The sequence below is a fragment of the Fusarium poae genome (genome assembly GCF_019609905.1).
Source record: "Fusarium poae strain DAOMC 252244 chromosome Unknown contig_4, whole genome shotgun sequence".
In the NCBI taxonomy this organism is placed as follows: Eukaryota; Fungi; Ascomycota; class Sordariomycetes; order Hypocreales; family Nectriaceae; genus Fusarium; species Fusarium poae.
The window spans coordinates 315,733-338,501 of NW_025408662.1; the positions used below are offsets into that span (position 1 = coordinate 315,733).

A 22,769-nucleotide genomic window follows, 5' to 3' on the forward strand; every position below is an offset into this window, starting at 1 on the left:
AACATGACAAGTCTGAGCAACCACAGCCTCACCGACTGAGATAAAGAAGGAAGATTTCAAATTAGATACACAGTAGTGCTGACATTAGACGGGGGCTGAAAATATTTGGTCACCGACAATCAGATATCGACTTGTCTTGACCAGAAGACGAAACATATAAGAACAATTCTATCTCTGTTGAGAAACGATCATCATCAACAATCAATTCAGCATCATCAGTCACTTACAGCAATATCTCAACAGCTTCTATTTCTTACTACAAATATTTCATTGATACCCTTTTCATATTCACCACCACTCAACAACCACTAAAATGCAGTTCACATCTATCCTCCTCCTTGCCAGCACAGCTCTCGCAGCTCCTTGGGCACCTCAGTCTTCCGCCCACCAGGCTAGAGCTGATAGCATTGATGACATGCTTCCTCCCATTGTACCAATCAACACACGAAGTGGTGACCGAGATCTCATCTCCAAGATCATCACCGCTCCTACACAAGCCGAACGAGTCAAGCTCTTGAACGAACCTGGCGATTTCGTCTTTGACTTTAGAGCCGCCACTGGAGCTGGAGAGTCCAAGGGAAAGGGTGGTAGATCCGTCTCTGCTACTTCGCTTACCATGCCTGCTCTTATTGGCAATGGTGCTTCTATGACTGTTGCTTTCCTCGGTCCATGTGGAATGAACACCGCCCACGTCCACAACAGAGCAACCGAGCTCAACATCATCGTCAAGGGCCGCCTCGTCACCAACTTTGTTGTCGAGAATGGCGTCAAGCCCATCGCCAACACCATGGACACATTCCAGATGTCAGTTTTCCCCCAGGGTGCCATTCACCAAGAGTTCAACCCTGATTGTGAGGATGCTGTCTTTGTCGCTGCTTTCGACAATGTCGACCCTGGTGTCAGTCAAGTCGCACAAAACTTCTTCTCTCTCAATGGAGATGTCGTTCAAGCTACACTGGGCGGTGTCCAGACCATCGATGGCAAGGACATTGAGTCTTTCCGTGAGCACATCCCTGCCAACATTGCTCTTGGTATCGATGTTTGCCTTAACAAGTGTGGTCTCAAGAGGAAAGCTAAGCGAGACTTGAGTGAGCTGTTGAACTAGAATGACATTGGAATGTTTATGCGGGTAGTTGTGGTTTGAGTGTCGGATACAATGCTCTTGTACATACTTATTAGTTTCATGTCTATAATTTAGCGCCTGTTATAAATTCAACTTTTTAGATTGACAATCCGTAATATCTACGCTAGCTAGTCCTGGGATCCAGAGATTCTTAATCCCATGTGAAGTATTGAAATGCGTTTCTGTCGGATATCAATTATCATTCCCACAAGCCCATGAAATAGCACAATTGAATTTACAGAGCACGCATCTAAATCTCCAAACTTTAGGCAAGCGGCCTGGCATTTAGAGCCTCCAAACCCATCCGTTTCTCCTCCTCAAGTATTACATCGGATAATCTCAGGCCCCGCTCATTGTCCGAGTCACAACCTTCGGTGGGCGGATAAACAATCGTCCTAGCGCACTACTCCACTCTCGTATTCACATCGTCACATCCATTCACGCTATCCTTCTCTATTCCTAATTACGCCAACTCTAGCTCTTCGCCATGTCTTCATCCACCTTCACACCATCATCCTTCCCTCTTTACTCCTTCAACAACCACCCGCCCTCCAAAAGAGGCGGCTAATCGCGCTACAGTCCGCTATAAAATTCCGACTTGTACCTATTGAACGCGCGCGTAAAGCCTCCTTCTTTAGAACAACCGGGGACTGTAGAAGGGGTCTGTTCTGTCTCGCAGTTTTCTCGCTGGAGGCGTTACGGACCGCCTGTCGTCGACGCTGTTCTTCTATTTGGGACCGGGTTTTGTTCACCAGGTAAGTCTCTTGTGGATATACTAACCGTAGAAATGTCGGTCGATTTGCGTCACAGCTCCAAAGCTGTTGCGGCATGGCTCCAAGACGACACGATGCGATTTTTAACAAAGGCCGATCCCAAGACGAAATCCATCATCCTTTCCGCCAAGTTCAATACAGAGGCTGCTTTCTTCGATCTAGAGGTGCCTGTCACACTCAAGGGCTTAGGAAGCAACACCAAGGCCTTTCTCCGTATTTGCGCTTCGACTATCGCGTCCCTGGTGCTGTCAAGGAGCCCAACAGCTATGCCGGCAGGGATACAAGACGAGTTTAACTCAACCCCTCTCGGCCTCGACTTTACATTAAACGATCCTCCTGCTCTTATTGTTTCCAGTCACGCTCCAGAGCCGTTGTCTGCAACTCGAAAACTCTCCAGAGATGTTCTCGATTCAATACGCGATCTATCAAAGACCACAACCTTCTCCATCTACATCGAAGCGTGCGGCGCGCCTACCAAGTTACAAGATATCAGCGATGCAGTTGGCCAAGGCCTGTTTATTTCTCATACGATACAACACAATATCAGCAGTATGTACGGCGGATTGGGAGGAAAACTCCTCGATCCCGCGGTTAGACCTTTACCACCATCATACGACGAAGCGGCAGCATCTCCTCCCCCGCCTCCCCCGATCGACCGGAGCAGTCAAAAGCGTGCTCGCCAAGACAGCGATTCCGAACGGAAAGACAATACCACCCGTCTCTGGGATGCAATCCACGCAATGTCAAACCGAGTTGAAACATTGGAGAAGGAGAACGAGATGCTGAAGCAGAAAAACACGGAATTGTTAGGTGACCTCAGCGATCTCCGAGAGAAATACAGCACGTCACAGAAGACCAATATGGAACTGGTTGAAGGCATGGGCACTCTTCAAGGGAAGTATGATGCATTGGAAGATCGTCTTACCGAACTGGCGACGAGAAATGAGACATTTGAGGACACATATGATGCCAGGTTGGTGGAGTTGCGTAACGATATGGATGACTTCGAAGGGATCGTTCAGTCCGTCGAGGCCGGGCAGATTACAGAGGAATCAATGAACAAGATCGAGAAGCGTGTTATCGAGGAGATGTTGAGACGGCTTGCCGAGGGGTAGGTCGGGAACTCTGAACTCCCCAGAATGCCGTCGACCGTTACAAGTACGCCACATCACTTCGATCCACCCACTGTTGATGGATCCCAAGATGGGCAAGTCGTTGCTCTATTAAGCATCTATGTTACTCAACCTGTCGGTATCTTGCCCCATAGACCGGGCAATTAAGCAGCGACATCTGTTCAACAAGTCGGAGCTCACCCTTACACCAAGTAACGCCCGCCCTCGACTACAGCACGCTTTCGACAATGTCAACACTGGTGCAGAATGAAACTAGAGGAGCTGCACTAGCTAGCTGGTAGGTCGCCTTGCCATCTTGCCGAGCGTTCTTTATGTCGTTTACTTATTGCCATAGCTCAGTATCCTCCTATAAACTCTTGCCATTATCTCAACCCTCTCCCCATACCGCCCCGCCCCAGCCTATTCCTCCATCTTGATCACTACTCTCCCTCGACGCTACGATCAGACCCCCGACACCACCCTTCACTGACTCGGGCACGAGTGTCATGGAACAATTTTGCTCCAGTCGCGTAGCGACCAAGCTGCTCGGTGTCTGACGTCAGTCAATAGCTGTTCGCTGCTGACGTCCACCGGATGGGGATGGGTTGCTTGCAATGGCCAGAAAGGCCGCGAAGACATGGAACTTGGTGGCAAAGCGCGATGGGACTTGTACTGCCATAGGCACTCACATTTATCTGATGCTATTTGCATGGCTGGTAAAGTGACAAAAACGCATGGATTTATGGTTGGACAGAAATGCATCGCTTGGGCTCATCTCGTTCAGCTTGCAAGATGATCAGTCGTCGAAGTCTAGCGCTTTTACAACATAATTAGGTCGTACTACTTACAGTATTAGACAATTTACCTAGATGCTACCGCTGTCTATTCGATTCTCTTAGCCCATTGTACACCATCATCTCACTATATATCCCACGTCTGAACCTATGCCGAAGTTGGTGAAGTAATTGTAGAGTATCCACTGACATCCACAACATTGTGGGGAGAATGAAACGTTCAAATAACCAAACAAATAAAAGGCTCGTAATGGAAACTGGGATTCATATGGTACGTCTTGAGATTATAAGCAAGTATTAGCAGATAGTCAAGAAAGTTATATACAGTATATCAGAGGATATGTTGCCATTGGTTGACACCTGGTGCCATCATCCAATTTAGAAATACAGAGTGTAGAACATCAGCATATGAATTTTAAGCCCAATATTGCTTGAAATGAAGCAGGTTATAAGAGAATGCAGCTCGGATTTAGATTCTGGCCATTAACCATGACTGTCTCGTCTTGGACCCTTTCGAGCCTACCTCCTCCAGCTGCTTATTGAAGGCCTGTTGTACACCAACATAGGTGACAAGCAATTCTTTACTAAAGTGATGAATCATGAGAGGATCTTGCAAAGAGCTACAAATGCTTCATCGGGAGACGATGGAAGCTCATTGTTAATACCATATTGCCGACGTTCTTTATCCGATATCGTGGCAGGGTCGACTGAGGTCAAGTCAGCTCATGATAAGGCAAAAGCAGTATACATACATACCAGTGCAGTTACTAAGAGTCAATTCTGTTTTCTCCCTTATGCCGTCTAATCCGGAACCTAGCATCGCCGCCATGTACATGTACATCTGTGCAGATGCATCCGGCAATCGCATCTCCCAGCATCCAGAGCCACGCTTCCTGATAGGTACTTCTCGATTGTCCACACCCCATGCAATGCATCGACCTGTGCACCATTGGCTGGGGCTGGTGCGGTCATAACTCTCCGGTCTGATTAAAGCAAAGGCACATAGAGCTTCAATATGGTTGATGATACCAGCAAGAAAATGGTTCTCAATTTCTTCCACGGCACGCTCACTGCTCTGCAAAGAAATGGCCGTATGTAAACCGTTAATGCTGGGTTGAGACGGATTGAACGTGACATGTATATTATTCTGGTGAGAGATCTTTCTGACCGTCTCTTTAGTTATTGTTAGAGCATCGATGGATTCCATCGGGGACAATGATCCTAACACGAGTTCGTATGAATTCGGGCTTCCTTCGCAATGGAATTGTTCAACTGGTATCCCTAGATGTTCGAGTTTGGTCGTGATGTCGCATAAGACAGGGAGCATTCGTGAATCAAGCGACCGAAAGCCAGAAGATTGATGTATTTGATCTTCCAAGTCAGGGTAAAGCTGTAGATGTGGGCTGCAAGTGAACTCTAGTTCGAACCCGACACGAAATCTTAATCCCAAACCATGCGCCTGCGCAATTGCTTGGTACAGTGTTCGCCGCGGACACATTGGAGCAACAAACCTGTGCTCGCCCGGGCTTAGTTCTTTATACACAGATGCCAAATTTCCAAAGTAGCAGAACATGACGGCATTCTGAGGGCTGTGTAGGTAGATGGAGCGAAAGTCAGGAAATAGAAGACACTGCCCTACTGGCCGTTCAGGCTCGTAGTGAGTGAAGGGCAAAGCCATGTCTATCATCGAAAGGTAGTGTCTACAAAGGCCCAGATACCGTTTTTGCTCGAGAAGTTGTTTAAAGTGTCTGATTGTCAAAACTCTGACTCTGACTGTAGAAGTATAGTCAACCCACTGAAGGTGGATAAAACGAACTGCTGGCTCCTTGTCTGTAAACATCTGGAATATTCCTTGTCCAGTGACAAGAAGTGCTTCATCAGAGTGACCCATTCTAGGCTCATTTGTCATCGAGGTTAGAATAGATTGCTAGTGGTGTTGGTTGTTTGAAGGATACAATGTAAGATAACAAGTGGAACAGAATGTTGCTGTCAAACGCAGGAATGTCGGGCAGTGACGAAGCCTCACGCCCTCGATTGAAGGATCTTTTAAACCGTGGAAGGGTTCTATTTGGGCCTGGGATGAGTTAGCTGAAGATAAAACTTCTACTTGCAGATGAGATTCACAAATCTTCATTACGTGTAAGAGAGCTGCAGAGGTCTGCTGCACGTCTAGTGGGTGCTAGTGGCACACATAACAGGGTATGGATTTACAATCTTCACAATGAAACGATGAGGCAACTGCTATCTCACACATGCACATACCTGTTTTGAGAGACTTTGTTAATAACTCAAATGTTCTTTATTTTTTATATCCAATTTCTTACAGTGAGTTCTGTATTTTGAAACCCCAGTACAGTTAAATAGGCGTGAGATTCAGTTCATTAATATTAATATATAAAATAAATAACAAATAACTAACAGTGACGTGATACATGCTCATTTCCAACTTCTTCCAGCACAGATCTTATTCTCAGTTTAGATTCAAAGTAAAGTGGGAAGTGCTAAACCCCTTCCAGAGCCTCATTCACTCTGATGATCTGACCGGTGACAAGAGATGACAGTTACATCGACGCGTCACATCATGCTGCAAGCCACGCCACGTAACCATGCACCAACTGTTGTAACCCTGGTATCCATACCAGAATCAATACAACAGCCTGAAAGCGGCGTGATGTGATACATAGTGTGTATGGGCCTCAAGGTGAATTTGGGTGCCTAGATTTCCATTGGGTAGTTCTTGCTGGTGGGCTTCAATTGTATTTTAATCTCAACAAGTGGGAATTAATTTAGACACCCCTATGCTTGAAATCTAGTGGCAGAGCACATCCATTATCAGCCAAGTTCTTGTGGACACCATGAGAATACAAATCAGGCTCGGCCGGCTACAGCCTGTTAACTATTAGTTATACATTGGGCATGTTAGTCGTACCCGTCCTTCCCTTTGCAATAGTGCATATGATCTTTGAGTTACGTGATGAGGTAATGCTTGGTCAATCCATATAGTTACGGAAGTTAACAAACTTCAAAACAAGTGCATTTTAAAAGAATGTGCTCTTTCTAGTTTGTCCTTGTTATTCAGACTTGTTGAGCTCAACTGCATCAGCTAATGCCTTTGAGTCCGATAAGAAACCCCAATTTCTGCATAAGTTGTACTCTGCACTTTGAGTTGCATAGCTGGGGCTATCAGTGGCGCAAGCGTCTCTGAGCATAATTGTATCGTATCCACGGGAATGTGCGTCTTGTAAGCTAGACATGACGCACTGGTCCGTGTTCATCCCTGCAAACAACAGGGTCCGGATGCCTGCCTGGTTCAGGTACTGGGTACAATTGCAAAACGAGTCGTATAGGCCGGAGTTTCTGTTCTTGTGGATGAGTACATCTGGCCGGGAGGCAGTCTGACCTTTTTTGAACGAAGCCCGGAAGGAGTCGTACAACTCTGCATTCCATGTACCTCTCATCAATGCTCGACCAGCGTCAACCTCATCTCCACTCTCCAGCACAACTCGACCAAGGTCGGTTCCAGGTGCCCCAGGACGAGGTACTTCGCCGCATTCTATCGTGGCCCTGCCCGCCTCATGACGCCGTGAAGACAAACCATAGTCGTTAGCGTTACAATTTGCTCTCCAACCAAACACACGCATACATGCGGGCGGTATTGATGGAAGGTCCTCCTCTGTGATACCCCAGTTCAACCAGATAATCTGGATGTTTCCTTTGCGCGCTGCTGGTATTGTGTACTGAAGGAGTACATCTTGAACAGCATTTAGAGCAGGGGGGATTAGACCAAGCAGATTCTTGGATAAAGAGTAGTTTTGCATGTCGATAATAAGTAGTGCAGTCTTGGCTGGATCAATAGTAATATTACTAATTTCACATTTCAGATGCAGTCGAGGTTGAATTGGTACTGATGTGTGGTGAGTGATGGGGATGTGTGAGATCCCAACCCGAGTTGGCAGACCAAAGCCAAAAGTTGCCCGGGCTGCCAACGACACATACTTGATCATTGCGAGGAGGGGGTGGCGATTTCGCCTTCGTTTCTGACATTTGTGATGTCTAATGCGTGGCGTGCAGCATAGAACAGCGTGTAGGAGATACACAGGAAGGTAAGACATGATAGCTTCATATAGATGTGGGCAACACCATTTTGTGACACGGCAGCTACCGTGACGGCCCTTCAGAATGAGGCTTGCAGGCAATTTACAAATCGGGCCTCACTCAGACGCCAAGAAATGTGCAAGTCAATTGTCGCAGAAATCGATAGCCTATTCTAGGGTGTGCATGACCTGCAAGTCCTTGTGTTGAATAGTGTCAAAAGGAAGCTCATGGAAGTAGCTTAAAAAGGCTATTGTCATCAAAGATGACAGTTGCCACCTATTGCCACAGGCTTAGCAAGCAGCTTCTAGTTGATTCCACATAGCACAGAAAAGACATATAGAGCTTGCTTTACACCTCAAGTAGCAGCAGAAACAACAATAATTCACATGAACATCTGACACCTTGTTGGTTGTGACTCGGGGCGCTCCCTGAAACATCTCTTAGGTACATGCATGGTATATGACATAAGCGGGTACGGAAGGCCAGTGTCCTAAAAGTTTAGATGCGATGTTTTTCTTATTAGTTTAATACTAATGTCGATATTATTATATAGTTAGCTTAAATATATAATAATTATAATTAGGACTAACGTGTATGATAAGCATGTGTCCCAGACAAGCATGTGTCCCAAAAATCCCTCACCTTATAACATTTCCATCTGATCAGATACTTCTCAACCACCAAGTATGACACAGTCTTCAAATGAAGCTAGAATCCTTCTTTCCCTTCAGGCCCTTCAAAATAACCCAAAACTAAGTACCCGACGCGCTGCTACTATTTATGAAGTTAACTACCGAACCTTACAACGCCGCCGTAATGGCATTCAATCGCGACGCGATTGGATACCGAAGTCACGGAAACTATCTGATCTAGAAGAGCAGATAATAGTCCAGTTCATCCTTGATTTAGATTCGCGAGGATTTCCCTCGCGACTGCGTTTTGTGGAAGAAATAGCCAATTCCCTGCTTGCCGACCGTAACGCGTTACCTGTCGGCAAGCGCTGGGCTCATAACTTCATCAAGCGACAACCAGAGCTAAAGATACGATTCTTTCGGAGATATGACTACCAGAGAGCTAAATGCGAAGATCCTACGATTATTCGTGGCTGGTTTCGGCTTATACAAAATACAATTGCGAAGTATGGTATTCGATCAGATGATATCTGGAACTTTGATGAGACCGGCTTTATGATGGGCATTATACAGTCCGGGATGGTTATTACAGGCGCAGAAAGGCAAGAAAGACCAAAATCAGTGCAGCCAGGAAACCGTGAATGGATTACTGCGATCCAGGCGATCAGTGCCGAAGGTCAATTGATCCCGCCGTTCATCATTGGTTCAGGTCAATATCACCTGGCGAACTGGTATCAAGAATGCGACCTCCCCGGTGTTACGATCTGAGCGGCTACGTCACGTGTACCCCACACTCACTTCCCACTACCGCACAATTTCCCCATCACCATATCCAATCAATAAAGGACCGACACTTGCAGGACCGACGGCGCTCCAGGACCGCGTCGCTCCAGGACCGACGACGACCTCAAACATCGTCGCTCCCACCACAACACCAGTAGTATATATACATTCGCTTAGCGCTAGATAGTACGATGGCCTACCAGCTATTAACAAAACTTCTTTACCTGAATACGCCTAACCCGCTCTATTCACTATTAAGAGACGTGACACTTCGCAACGCTCAGTGACAACGCCCTACGACTCTGCCAACATAAACCAGTACGGACTAGTTTATCCCTTGGGAACCTTCACCCGTCACACCCGGCGATTGGGTTATTGCAACAAGCCAAAATGGATGGACAAATAACGAGCTAGGTCTCGAGTGGCTAAAGCACTTTAATCGGTCTACAATTAACCGATCAGTTGGTTCCTATCGCCTCTTGATCCTTGATTGTGACGGGTGAAGGTTCCCAAGGATAAATATTTGTGTGGAAACTACTGGTGTTGTGGTGATGTTTGAGGTCGTCGTCGGTCCTGAGCGACGATCCTGAGCGCCGTCAGTCGGATTTATGATTGAAATGAAATTGTGCGGTAGTGGAAGTGAGTGTGGGGTACACGTGACGTAGCCGCTCAGATCGTAACACAAATGCAATTTTACAGGCTATACATTACTACAATATCGCTTACTACTGGGCCGAGTTGCTGATTGGTCAAACATCCACTTGGGGTTAGTTGGGGTTAGCATCACATTTAAGGTTTACAGCGGTCTGGCAAAAGGGGCTCTATATTATAGAATTGAGGGTTATCACAGCATTTACTACTTTATTCTGTTTTATTACTGCAATCATCTAACCACTACTGAAGAGCAATGGATGAGTATATCAAGGTTGACGATGAGCACCGTATGCTGATTTGCCAGAAATGCAAGACAGCACTCCGGCCAGACACATTCGCAGGCTGGCGGTCCATTCCATTTCCATCCACACAGCCTCTTTGAGAATGGATGGGCGTCCATGTAGGCCCACCGTGGATGGAATGGATGGAAATGGACGCTAAGAGTGGGCCCGTGGAATGGATGGACGTGGAAATGGAAATGCGTGGACGCTATAAAGGGACAGTACACGTGATCCTCCCACCTGTTGCCTCCCGGGCCTCCGCAAAGCTCATTTCAGCTAACACATCAGTCCCTGGCACCTTTATATCCTCAAGGAGCTTCTCAGTGCTCTTAATATAGCCTCCGCAATGCCATGACCTCACCGTCTGTGTCATCCCGATCGTACTAGCGTCCAGCCTGGCACGATCGTCACGAACCATTCGACCACACGTTGAGAAGAGCCTCTCAACATCGGCAGACATAGGAAGGACAGAGAGCACATCGAGAGCCATCTGTGACAGACGTGGATACTCTTCCCGTCTCTCATACCAATAGCTAATAGGATCTAGGATATTCTGGTCGGGCTTGTGGACGTCACGGAACCAATCGCTGTATTCGTCGCCAACAGCATGTGTAGAACTGCTAGCCGCGTCCTCGGCTTGCAACAAGGTAGTCAGCGATGAAGGTCATTGTAATAGAGTCAGGGCCTGACGAGATTCTTCACAATACTCGTCAAAGGGATTCCGATATATGCGCCGTTTCTTCCTGACCGGCTCGCCGCGTTCTCGATCTCGAGAGATAATTCGCGGCTCGTAGTGAGACCGGTATAGTTCTTCTACAAGGGACTTTGCAGTTTGGATCCAGTCTAGACGGTCTGCCCACACGTCCTCGAAATATCCCCAACGATACGCTGGATGAAGTGCAATGGCGGCATAATAAACCGGCGTCTCGTCAAGCCGCGAGTAGTACTTGTCAAGCTTTTTCCAACAGAGGTTAATGTTAACCTTGAAGTGCTCGGGATCGGGATATCGATGGGCAGCAGCCTTATATACCTCCATTTTGCCAAGAAGATATTCATAGCCAAGAAGGGTATCCCACGGGCACCCATATGCCCCAATGTATCCTTCCTTCCGCTTGCGCTGCTGACCGTCGCCTTCGAGAGTAATCAAGACGTGCTCGAAGTGTTGAAGGACCTCGTTAAATAAGGAGATAATAGCCCAGTCCTTCTCCTCGAGTTTGTTCTCGTCCCTGAGGCAGAGCGGCATCTCGTTGCTTGACTTCTTTCCCCTCAATACCAACCCCTCCCACTCGCTCTTCTGCTCATACTAAAGGTCCTCGAGGAAGTCCTTTAGGAGAAGGGCACGCCGAATCATATAAAGAGTGGAAAGCCAACGGGTAACCACATCAATGATAACATCAAGAGGTTTTTTCGCTCGAACCACCGGATCGTCAGACTTGCTGTACACGGTAAGCTAAAGAGACCGGAGGAGATTGGTAAGCGAGTCCGAGCGGTGGATCCAGAAGATGAGGTTATGAAGTTTCCCAACTGGTCCTTTCCGTCTCCATAGCTCGTGGGACTTCGCGTCAAGGGCCTCGTTCCCTTGGATATCGTCCTCGAAGGCCTCGGAATTATGGCCAAAAAGAAGTGCTTTAACGGCGAGATTGAGGATATGGCCAAAGCAGCGCAATCGCCGAGTTTTACCCTCGAAACCGAGCGCCTTCCCAATTTCTTCCATCGCAGTGTCGTTATTGCTGGAGTGTGAAATATCCTACCTTGTGGGTTATGCCGTAGCTTCGAAGGACCTCGACCACGTGGGTGGCGATATTGTCACCAGAATGGCGATCGACAAGTTCAGGAAGGCCAAGCACAAGCTTCCCTGGCTGGCCAAGGGTATTGAGCAAGTAGCAACAGATTCCATACAAAGCGTGGCGATTATTGGACCTCCAACCATCGAACGCAATATGAAGTAAGCCTGGAGCTGTCGCTAATACTCGCTTGATCTCAGCCTTGTTTTCCTCGTACACCTGAAGAATACGCCTGCGGACGGTATTGTGGGTAATATGCGCTTCGGTTGTCTTCACGAGTGGATTAAGATATTCGAAAGCGGCGCGGAGGTATGGATCTTCACTTTGTCGGAAAGAAGAGTTGCTGTTGATGATCCACGAGACTACCAAACGCTGGAAGTCTAGCCGATCAAAACGGCCAATGATCTGGTTTGCGATCTGCTGCTCTCGCGCGTCACGGGTATTCAACTTCATCATCTCGGCAATATTCCTCGATGGTGTCTTCTCCTTTGCTTTGCTAGGCGGCTTCCGTCTTCCGGAAGGGTCGCAGACCTTGTGGTCATTCCAGAGATGAATCTCCGCGTTCTGCGTACCGCTCGAGGCCGCCGAATGAGGGTTTGGCCTGCGACTGTCAACACAGACCTTGCAAACCCATCGCCGCTTTGTATCGTCATCGCTCTTCTCGATATCGTAGCCGAATTGCCATATCCACGACGATGTAGACGCACAGCGTCGGGGTTGCGTGTAGCCAGGGAAGTCTTTCCAAGGGAAGAGGTCCCACGAGTTCTTCTTATCCTCTTGGTCTGGCGGCTCGAGCACCATAGAGCTGATAATTGGGCTCTCAGCCATTCTACGCGGTACAGAATGCAGTTGCATGGAGATGCTCGAACGCGGCGCCATGACGCGAAATGTCCACGACCCAATAGTTGTTATGTTCTGTTTAAAAATACCTTAATTTGTATGTGAAAATGCCTGGTATATAGGTACTTGAGATCTCTACCGACCATGGCCAAGTTGGTCTACCCTGAATTACAGGGTATTTTAGGGACTAGGCTAGGGAACCCCCTACCAGTCCATCCCCCTGCTTCCATTTCCACCTATCCATTCCACGGAACCCTGGCGTGGATGGATGGATTATGTAACGGCCAGCTCCATTGAATGGATGGAAATGGATGCACGGACCATCCATTTCCACGCCGTGGATACGTGGACGGTGGACGTGGAATGGATCGCCAGCCTGCACATTCGCAAATCACTTTCGACAGATACACAGACTAACTGGCAGTATACTACGAGATATCATTGATCATCACATTGGCAGAGACGTAGTAGATCCAGTTTACTCGGAGCTTCCAAGAGATGGTAGTGCAGTTATCAGATGGCTCCCGGTGTCGAGAGGGTACAGCTGCATTAAGTGTAGGTTTCTAACGGTAGCACCAGACAATATCGTCCGCCACTGGAGAGAAGCAGAGCATGGAACAGCAGAGACTCGATGGGAAGATGTTATGCTGCAGACTTGGATGGGCGGGAGGTATGTTCGATACTGGATCGTTCGAGACGACAGCGACACCAGCATCATGCCAGATAGCGCCGATATTATGAGACGCAGTGCTATGGAGGAGATAATCGCCAGTAGTGAGGCGCGATTGAAAGAAGAGGATGCTATACGGCTCCGGAAGGGCGACTTGGAAGAAGATATTGACCGTGATTCGTCGTGGGTAAAGAGACTACGTTGGGTACGGCACTTTGGCTCCCGGGACTTGCTCAGTATCCACGACGCAGCCACATGGGTACGAGCAAGGGCAGTAACTGGCAATGGGGCCGAGAGAGGCGAGCAAGTAATTCGTGAACAACTGTTACTCGGTCGACTTGGGCAGAGCTTCGACCGCGAGGTAGACCGCTGCTGCTGGCGACTCGATAGCGTGCCGACAGAAACGCTACAGTGGCTCGCCAGTATCACAGCAACAAGTCCGAGCGGCGTGCCGTTTGGCAAAAAAGGAAAGGAGGCATCGATGACCAAATATCGTTCCGTAGGTCACCGCTACTTAAGCTTTTGCTGGAGGTCATGCCGTATCGGTCGTGGAGAGGCATTTCGACGCTGGGCTGTTCAGTTTACAGATGAGCAGTGGAGCTTGCTGCACGATGTTGATGAAGAACTTGAAGGAGATGCATTTCCCAGCAGCCGGGATAGTGGGTTCTGCAGCGGAAGAAATGTAGATACAGATGATGAGGATGAAGAAGTTGGCGAGTGCGAAGAGGAGCTTGACGATGGCGGTATAAGCAGTCCGGTGCACAATGCGCTTGATCGCGCTATATTCCGGTTTATTGTTTCTTCGATTAAAACGGAAGTTGGGGGGAATTTATATACGAACCCGCTGCTATGCTTTTGTGCAGCACTTGGTATCAGGCAACGTCCGCTGGGTTACACAGAGCCGCACTTATATACAGGCATGCTAGCTGGTATACTATGGTGAGCCCGGCTGTTTTTTCTGGAGGATGCGTTTGAGGATCAGCTGCAGGATCAGGGCGAGGTTGGGGTGAAGGCAGTACTTTCATTTAAGGAGCAACATGCCGTGTGGATGTGCGTCGGTAGTCATACCGTTATAAGCACAATTATCGGGTGGATGGCTTACGGGAAAGGACACCGCCAAAAGATGGGAGGGCAGCCGTCGATACGGTGGGCAGATGACGAAGAGGCGCTGTTTCATATGGGTGAGGAGGTCAATATCGAAAAGTTCACCCGCACGCTCCGCGGTCAAGTTACAGAGGCACAAAAGATGCTGGACCGGCTGTTCGGGGGATCATGGCAGAAAGTTAGCGGAACGATTGACATAGGGAGGATCACCGACAGCATGGTGCGGCTCGGAGCAGGTCAGTCATTTGCAAGCAATCCGAAGAACAGTTGGTTAGAGCCCGGGCCGGCAAAGGTGATGCGACTGATGGGAACGTCGATATGGGATGCAGCGCGGAATCGGTGGAAGCGGCAGAAGGTTAGAATATGGCTCCGCGATTTACGGCTGTTTCGAGAGATATTATACATACTCACACACACATGGGGCGGCCTTCCGGGTAGGGGGCCGGAGGTACGGTACTGCGACTCGTGGCATAATACGTAATGTATTTGCACTGGATGGGCAGATCATGCTCGTCACAGACCAGGACAAGATAAAGGCGATCCGTAACAATGGCCAAAAGGTAGCAAGGTTTTTGCCCGATCCGATTGGGCGGATGATCATGGCATATATATCGTGGCTGATCCCGGCAGAAAGAGTACTAAGGCGGGAGCGTCAGCTCAGGTCCGATCACAGGTGAGCCGGTAGACTGCAGAGGAAGCTATAACATCGTATGGGATCTGCAGTCGACGCACGAACAGGGATCGCAAGGCAGCACTATGCCGTACATATCGGCTTTCCGGGCAAGCTTCAACCGGAGATGATTGCGACTATCCCAGCTGCAACTCTGAGTTCATTTGCACTCCCAACATCATTGATTAACCCCTCCGACTAGACAATAGATATAATACAGAACGAGTTACTACCAAGGAATATATAACATAATAGTGTAAAATTATGGGTATTTAACTTCTTATTAGCTTCTCTTAGTTATTGTCTAGATATTATTCTTAAGAAAATGTTCATATCGTCGTCAACCTCAAATATTCCTAGCCAATTAAGATCTGGTGATATACGGGGCTCTGATTCAGCCAATCATAAAATTCAAAGTGTAGCTATCTCGGACAGATGGGGCCATCCATTTTTAGCTAGTGCACACACTGTTGCAAAAAAAAATGGGGTCATGTGTTTTCCCTGTGACCCATTGTGGCTGGTGAATATGGCGGTATGACCAGGAAAATTTCGCGTGGCGAATCGCTGCCTGAGGGGTACGGAACCACATTCTTCCGAGTCCTAGAGGGCCCCTGATGCGTGAATGCCTGTATTCATTCACCATTCACGCACGCTCTCCTCATTCACGTCACCAACATCACATCACACTCTGCTGCGTTTTCCCTTTCGCAATGTTAGTGTCTCTCTCAACATCTTCTTCTCTGTCACTATCTTTACCGGAATGTCATTTCTCAGCACCATAATATAAAACATAACGACGCGACAATACCTCAAAAAACCGCTCACCAAGAGAAACCTGTGCAACGCGCTGCAGCCGTCATAAAATTCCGGTATATACCTGCCTAACGAGTCTTGACTCCTTTGAGTCTTTGCTCCTTTTGCAGAACAGTCGGGGCTTGTAGAAGGGGCCTGTTTGGGTCTTGCGGTGCACCCGGAGTCCAACAGGTCGCCTGTCTGCCGAGTCGGGTACTTCTCTTGGTCTGTGTTGTTGAGTTTGACTCTCAAACTTTTAGGTGAGTCGTGTTCTCTTCGTAAAGCTAATGTAGTGATCGCAATGTCGAGTATACGCATCCAAAACACGACCGTCGTTATCGAATGGGATGTTGATAATACAACACGTTCACTGGCGACACCCGATCCGATCAACAGCACGATACAGTTTACACTACGACTCGATGCGCCTACCACAAAAGGCCAATGCGGTGCCCTTTTTGAGGTCATGGTACCCGTCAGATTCAAGGATAAAGGAAAACACGCGTCAATATACCTTCGCTTGAGCCCTTTGTTCATCAGCTTCTTTGACTTTACCATCAAGGCGGAACCGTCTGATGATATCAAGACCACCTTCTCCAACGCCGTGACATGCCTCGATCTTACACTAGAAAAGCACATTGCCTTCCTGGCTCCTAGGTATGTGCAAATGCCAGTCACAGCTGCTCGCCCACGCTCTGGAGCAGTGCTGGATGCACTTCGGGAGCTGTCTTGTGCACCCCGTATGCGGATATACGTCAGTGAAGAGGTCATCACCACTGCTCAGCTCACTCTTATACAAGACGCCGTATCGCAGCGCACCCTTGAGCCATTATCTGGGCCCGACACCGACATCTCTCGAATGTTCGATGGCCTTGGAGGCAAGTCAGTCCATCTTTCTCTGCCACAAACAGTCCCAGCACTCCCAACCTACGACGACGCTGCGGCCCTCCCTCCGCCAGCCCCCCCACTCGAACGCAAAAGGCCCCGGTCGGATAGTGACAACGGTGATGATGGCGACAGCGACAAAGATCGCAGTCGGCTATGGACGAAAGTACTACGGCTCGAGTCAATAATGATGACCTACGTCGAAAAGCCACGAGCACAAGTCAATGTCGGGATGGAAGAGTTGCGAACAGAGAACACGCAGCTGCGCGAGCGGGTCGCATGCTTGGAGCATAAGGTCTTAACCTTGCAGAACAAGAATGAGGAATTGGAACGAGATATAGCCATTCTAGAACAGGCGAACAAGTGTCGCGATGAAGAGGAGGACACACAATTGATATCCATAAGCGAAGGTCTTGAGTCGCTGGAAAGTCGAGTGGATTGGATTGAACGTGGAAAGGATGATGAGGCGTTTGCTGACAAGCTTAAGGGAGTCATCTTTGACGAGTTGGCGGCTCGTGTTGCCGGCGGATGAGTGTCCATGTGTGACCCGCGCCATCAAACATTCTGCTGCCTAGAGGCGATAAGGTCCTCGACACGTACAACCAAGCACGGCATGTTGCAACTTGGGCAGGTTCATGAACCAGACCAGGCAAATGTGGTTATTGACACTTGAGCAACAGACGTCGAACTGCCGATTGAGCAGGCTAACAGACGCCGATCTGTCGATTGAGCAAGGCGCCCGAATACATCACTCGACATTTTGCCACTCCCCCATTGCTTCGTCTTGCATCGGCTCTTGACTGACGATGCGGCGTACACGAAACCAACAAGGACTGGAGCAAACGGCCAATATCCTTTCATACCATAGATCCACGACTGTACTGTACTCTATAAGGGAGGAAGGAGAAGTTGTACATGACCTTTTTGGCCTGTACAATATGTCCTTCACCGCACCGATGTCAAGCTCAACATAGAACTGCACGATTATATGACGAGAGATCAACGAGTGTGCACATTGTGATGGTGTATACCCAGTCTGCTAGCGAGTTCACCTTGACTCATGTATGCGAGCTGTTGTCCCCTTGTTCCAATGTATCGCTTCTGTCGAAGGTCTTGCGAACAAACACCCGTCGGGTAGCAGGAGTTTGACTTTTAACATGTTTTGTAGGACAGTCGTATCAATTATCGCGTTACAGCAGACATCAATCAAGACATACACTTTGATCTTTTATCTCGACAGAGTCCCCAGCTCTGCCTTGTCCTCCCATCAGCTAGCAGTAAAGCCCTGGCATCACAAGTCCCTATCCTATTCACTCTAGTATTCTAGTCGGTAACGGGGCCCGTTACTGGTTTCAGGCCAATCAAAACTATCAAACTCGACATAGGCTTCTCAAACTCGTAACGGGCCTCGTTATCAGCCAAGTCGCGTTTACAAAAAACGCGGAACGGGGCCCGTTTCGAGGCATGGTGATCCGTGCCATACATGCTGAATTCACTACGTGTAGTGAAGAGCCAATCATAGATAAGTAGAATTACCTACTCTGTAACATAACTTTAATCCTGATACCTTTCGACCACCTCGTTTTTTACTCATTGCTAATGATTTGAGTGATTGTGTATGTGGCGGTCTTTTCTCCAGATAATGTACCATCTCACTATGTTTACCCAAGTATCTTCAGAATATCGCCTTCATCGGCAAAACATCACGCCAAGTCAATTTCAGTCCCTCAGGGGACTAGAGCTTTACTACGATATCTTCTTTCAAGTTATCATTTGCATACCCTGTAGCTTTGCCTTGAACACAGACAATCGTCGTGTCGAACACCACCTCGAAGAGAAGCATTGAATGCTAAAAAATCATCGGCAGAAGCTCAATACCCAGTCAATTCCCTGCATCTTCATGAGCTACCCAAGCGAGTAGATGGATCTGTACAGTGTCCGTACCTAGACCTATTCCTATATTATCTTTGCAGTCTATCTAACCGATGTACTTAGAGTTTATTGCCTGTAGGGATTATTCTTCCCTGAATTGAAAATCGTAAAATTAATACAGCTAGATAGAGATGAATTACCAAAGCCACAACAAGAGCTAAAGCTTGGTAGACTAGGTTACCATACCGTATCACACTTATAAAACTAGTCAAACGCGTACCGGCATTGCTTGGTTCGTCATGAGCCAAGGTCGAGTCGTCGAAATATAAGACTGGCTACTAAACAAAACCGACAGGGCCTACTAACCCAAGACGGAATTGTGGCAGTTCTTATCCATCGCTTATCGATGACAACTTTGTGGTCGCTGCTAGAAATAACTAAGAATAACAGTCTAGTCAGTACTATTTGGACTTATGTTTTAACTCGTCAGGTAGAGACTCTATTAATTTGTCTTAGCGGCTATGTGAAGGATTACTACAGTTAGAATATGTATGTATGTATGTGTATTTTTCGTCCGGGGGGCCATAGGCCCCGAAAGTCCCCTATAGGGGCACAGGACGTGCTGAGCTAGAGAAATCGGTATCTATGTACACCCCCATTACAGAAATACTGATGGCCATATTCCCCATGGCGTCCAATTTCCGCAAACGCGTCAGTGAACCGCACTCAATCCAGCATATCATCGGCACAAATGGCGCATCCTATCGAGCCTGTTACCCGTCAGCGGGATGACAAGACGCGGCTGGCATATCGAAGCCGCTTATGGAGCCTGGTGTCAGGAGGGCTGAGATCAGCCTATGCATACGGCAGTCCGAGACTACCTCAAAATAGTCACGGCCAGGTGGAGGGCGTGATAGCGCCCTTTATCTGGTCGAGCACAGGTGAGAGAAAGACAAAGAAAGTAATAGAATGTGTACAAGAGAGATGCGAAAAAAAAGAAAAAGGAGAGGGGGAGAGAGTCGGAAGTGCTTCTCTGGTCGCTGTTGTCTAATGTCAAGGGTAAACCTTTCTGAAGAACGCGCTGTTCTTAGACATGCCGATAAACTTGGTAAAGTCTTTCCCTATTGCCAGATTGATAGCCGCATTTGGCGAGGGTGCTAGCCTTATCTAATGATACGGCAGTACCCTTCTACAGTAGAAGATGTGGTCCGGTACTTTATATTAGCTATATAAGCAGACCAGTTATATATTAATATAGTTAAATCTTTTGTAATATGTAGCGAAGTTCCTGTAAAGGGACCTTGCTGCTAGTAGATGGTGCAATGCTACACGCGGGAGTGAGAGCTCCGGCGGATAACCTATAGTTGCTGTGAGGTTAAGTCTCTTGTACTGCTCGGGAGCGGAGGTAGACCACTATGCCTTAAACGCTTCTTTTGGTTTCTGTCTTGCGATTCTTCGCAGATAAGCCAGCGTCGGCTGAGCGCCTTCGGGCTCGGGGAGTGATGATGCTGCTTTTGCCAGCTTGTCGGCCTGTTCGTTGCCGGGGATGTCGCAGTGTACCCAACGGACCTGTACGGCTCCATGCGATGTCGTCAGAGCCTGGAACTCGAGAAAGACGTCTTGAGAAGAGTCAGATGGTGTGCCTCGCATGCACGTGGCAGCTGCGAGGTTGTCTAGGCAGATGAAGATGTTCTGTGTTGCTGCGTCTCGCAGGTTCAGAGCAGCCTTGAGGCCCTCCAAGGCCCCGGCAGCCTCAGCGTCGAAGACCTCAGCAGGTCCAAGACGACCTGATCTGTCAGAGATGGCAATTTTGTTCTGATGAATGGTGAAGCCATAGCTGGCCGCTCCTTCCGAGGACAGAGAGCCATCGGAGTATACAACTTATGTAAGTCGAATGGCGTGCGTTCGACCGTTACAGGGTAGGTAGCTGTTGATTGGGAGAAAAGGTAGGGCACTCATTCACGTGCGTCAGAACGTGTCGGGCCGTAACACTTTCCTGCATGAGGCAAAATCGTCGGCACATGTTTTCGACTAAGATACCATTTATATCTTGGGAAAGAGGCAACTTGTACATCTTCTCTACCTTCTCTTGCAACTCAGTAGTGGTTTTGGATTCATATGTGGCTTCGATGAATGAGCCGGATCGTCGAAAGCTTTCTGATGCCTCATGCGATAGGCCATTACTAGAATTCGATAAAATGTTGCTGACGAACTTGTTCTCGCCGTTATATGCTAGTTGATTGGTATCATTCCCGACTTTAGCGATAGATTCACGGTCCTTCAGCCACCGGTGGACTTCTGAGGCGTATTTTCCCAAGGATTCTATCATGAATGTCTCTGGGTCAGGTTGCTCACATAATTTGGTGAGGTTGATGTTGGGCGCCATTCCCATTGAGTCGATGATACCAACAAGCTTGCCACGGATTCTCAGAGCCAGCTTGTTCATCAACCGTAGCTTGCAGTGAGGACTTATGGGCTGTATGTAAAAGGGCCCAGTTTAGTAAACCAAGCCAGTGGTACATGGCATTGCACTGCAGCCATCTAGAAGGGGAACAATAGAGGTTTCTGTTGAGTCTTATTGGCTGTATAGTTTTAGCTATGCGCATAATAACATTAGGACGATGGCTTCTTTTATAGATACTTTAATTATGGAGTCTGGCCACTCTACTATATAGTAGAGTTTACCTATATAGAAAAAATAAATGAATTCCTGCACATTCTTATGCTTTCACTGCTGGCAGCCGCAACATAAGTCTTTACTTAATATACCTACTGTACCTCTTCTACATAAAAGAAACGAGAACAAGTGTTGTCCGGAATGGCATTCCAACACAAACCAGAGGATTTTGCATCTTGTTGCAAAGCATGAATTAACTCTTAACGGCTGAGATCAGAAGATATACCGGCCTTTCCAATACTCGGCGCCATCCACATTTTGCCAACTCTTCTGGCGTGGGATACCATTCATCAAATTCTCGTATCTGAAATCCTGCCTTGATAAGAATGTTGACATAACTAGCGATAGTTCTGTGCTGTTTCTGAACTCCCTCCGCTAGCCAGTCAGTTACCCGAAGGCCCTCCTTCTGATAGCTATCAAGTGGCCAGTATTCTCGTCCTGACTCCGCATCAGTTACAAATTCGGCTTTGCTTGGCGCCGTGTATATAGGGTGCTCAATTGAAAAGACAAAAGTCCCTCCTGGTTTGAGAACAGCCTGCACTTGTTGAATGAGCGCGGGTAGGTTGGCAAGATAGTGAAGCGTCAGCGAGCTAAAAACCACGTCGTATATGCCGCTACAATGTTTAGAAAGGTTGGTGTTGTCGAGGTCGGCTTGTTGATAGATGATCTTTGTGTCATTGGTCATGGATCGTGCTTGATTGAGCATGTTTTCGGAAATCTCGAGCGCTCGAACCGAGTTTGCTCCAGTGCTTCGTGCCCAGCGAGCAAACCATCCGAAGCCGCAGCCGAGATCAAGAACGTCAAGGCCTTTTAGGTCTGGGATGTAAGATCTCAACCGAGGCCATTCTGGGGCCCCAGCGAGACCCTTGATGGATCGGTCAAGCGAGGAATATTCAGCGAAAAACTTGGCATTGTCGTAAATGTTTTGAGACATATGGAATACTAGTAAGATGCCAAGTCTAGTGCTGGGCTGTGATTTCTTCTTTGGCGGCTAATTTAATAACGCAAGTATTGAAAGTTAATATATCCATATTGCGGCTTTTTTATTTCTCAGCCACCCCACTTTTATCGGCATGACTCATCGGAATTCGTAGACTGGCCACTGCCAATGATGCGATTGCTAACCTTAATTCGTAAGTTGCAACTAACCCTATATATCCCTTGGATCCGAAGGAGCACCGCTTAGGTATCTTTGTAAGGTCCTGCTAGTATTAAAGGTACTTGACTA

General features: G+C 47.9%; 7 protein-coding genes across 7 annotated transcripts; 4 read left to right on the forward strand and 3 right to left on the reverse strand.

Annotated features, from left to right (window-relative positions):
- Window positions 1-313: 313 nt before the first annotated feature.
- Window positions 314-1,105, forward strand: FPOAC1_013941 (uncharacterized protein; the record flags this gene model as incomplete). Its single annotated transcript, XM_044858281.1, has 1 exon — window positions 314-1,105. One exon carries the CDS (start codon window positions 314-316, stop codon window positions 1,103-1,105), a length of 792 nt encoding a protein of 263 aa, XP_044700737.1.
- An 805-nt stretch (window positions 1,106-1,910) lies between these two features.
- FPOAC1_013942 (uncharacterized protein) lies at window positions 1,911-3,011 on the forward strand (the record flags this gene model as incomplete). The annotated part of the gene is made up of 1 exon (XM_044858282.1): window positions 1,911-3,011. The coding sequence occupies one exon, from the start codon at window positions 1,911-1,913 to the stop codon at window positions 3,009-3,011; it is 1,101 nt and encodes a 366-aa protein (XP_044700738.1).
- A 1,388-nt stretch (window positions 3,012-4,399) lies between these two features.
- Window positions 4,400-5,711, reverse strand: FPOAC1_013943 (uncharacterized protein; the record flags this gene model as incomplete). Its single annotated transcript, XM_044858283.1, has 2 exons — window positions 4,400-4,509; window positions 4,559-5,711. 2 exons carry the CDS (start codon window positions 5,709-5,711, stop codon window positions 4,400-4,402), a joined length of 1,263 nt encoding a protein of 420 aa, XP_044700739.1.
- Window positions 5,712-6,873: 1,162 nt separating this feature from the next.
- FPOAC1_013944 (uncharacterized protein) lies at window positions 6,874-7,620 on the reverse strand (the record flags this gene model as incomplete). Its single annotated transcript, XM_044858284.1, has 1 exon — window positions 6,874-7,620. The coding sequence occupies one exon, from the start codon at window positions 7,618-7,620 to the stop codon at window positions 6,874-6,876; it is 747 nt and encodes a 248-aa protein (XP_044700740.1).
- Window positions 7,621-13,388: 5,768 nt separating this feature from the next.
- Window positions 13,389-15,005, forward strand: FPOAC1_013945 (uncharacterized protein; the record flags this gene model as incomplete). Its single annotated transcript, XM_044858285.1, has 4 exons — window positions 13,389-13,398; window positions 13,451-14,298; window positions 14,506-14,801; window positions 14,846-15,005. The coding sequence occupies 4 exons, from the start codon at window positions 13,389-13,391 to the stop codon at window positions 15,003-15,005; spliced, it is 1,314 nt and encodes a 437-aa protein (XP_044700741.1).
- A 1,403-nt stretch (window positions 15,006-16,408) lies between these two features.
- FPOAC1_013946 (uncharacterized protein) lies at window positions 16,409-17,524 on the forward strand (the record flags this gene model as incomplete). The annotated part of the gene is made up of 1 exon (XM_044858286.1): window positions 16,409-17,524. The coding sequence occupies one exon, from the start codon at window positions 16,409-16,411 to the stop codon at window positions 17,522-17,524; it is 1,116 nt and encodes a 371-aa protein (XP_044700742.1).
- Window positions 17,525-21,734: 4,210 nt separating this feature from the next.
- FPOAC1_013947 (uncharacterized protein) lies at window positions 21,735-22,475 on the reverse strand (the record flags this gene model as incomplete). Its single annotated transcript, XM_044858287.1, has 1 exon — window positions 21,735-22,475. One exon carries the CDS (start codon window positions 22,473-22,475, stop codon window positions 21,735-21,737), a length of 741 nt encoding a protein of 246 aa, XP_044700743.1.
- Between the last annotated feature and the right edge of the window lie 294 nt (window positions 22,476-22,769).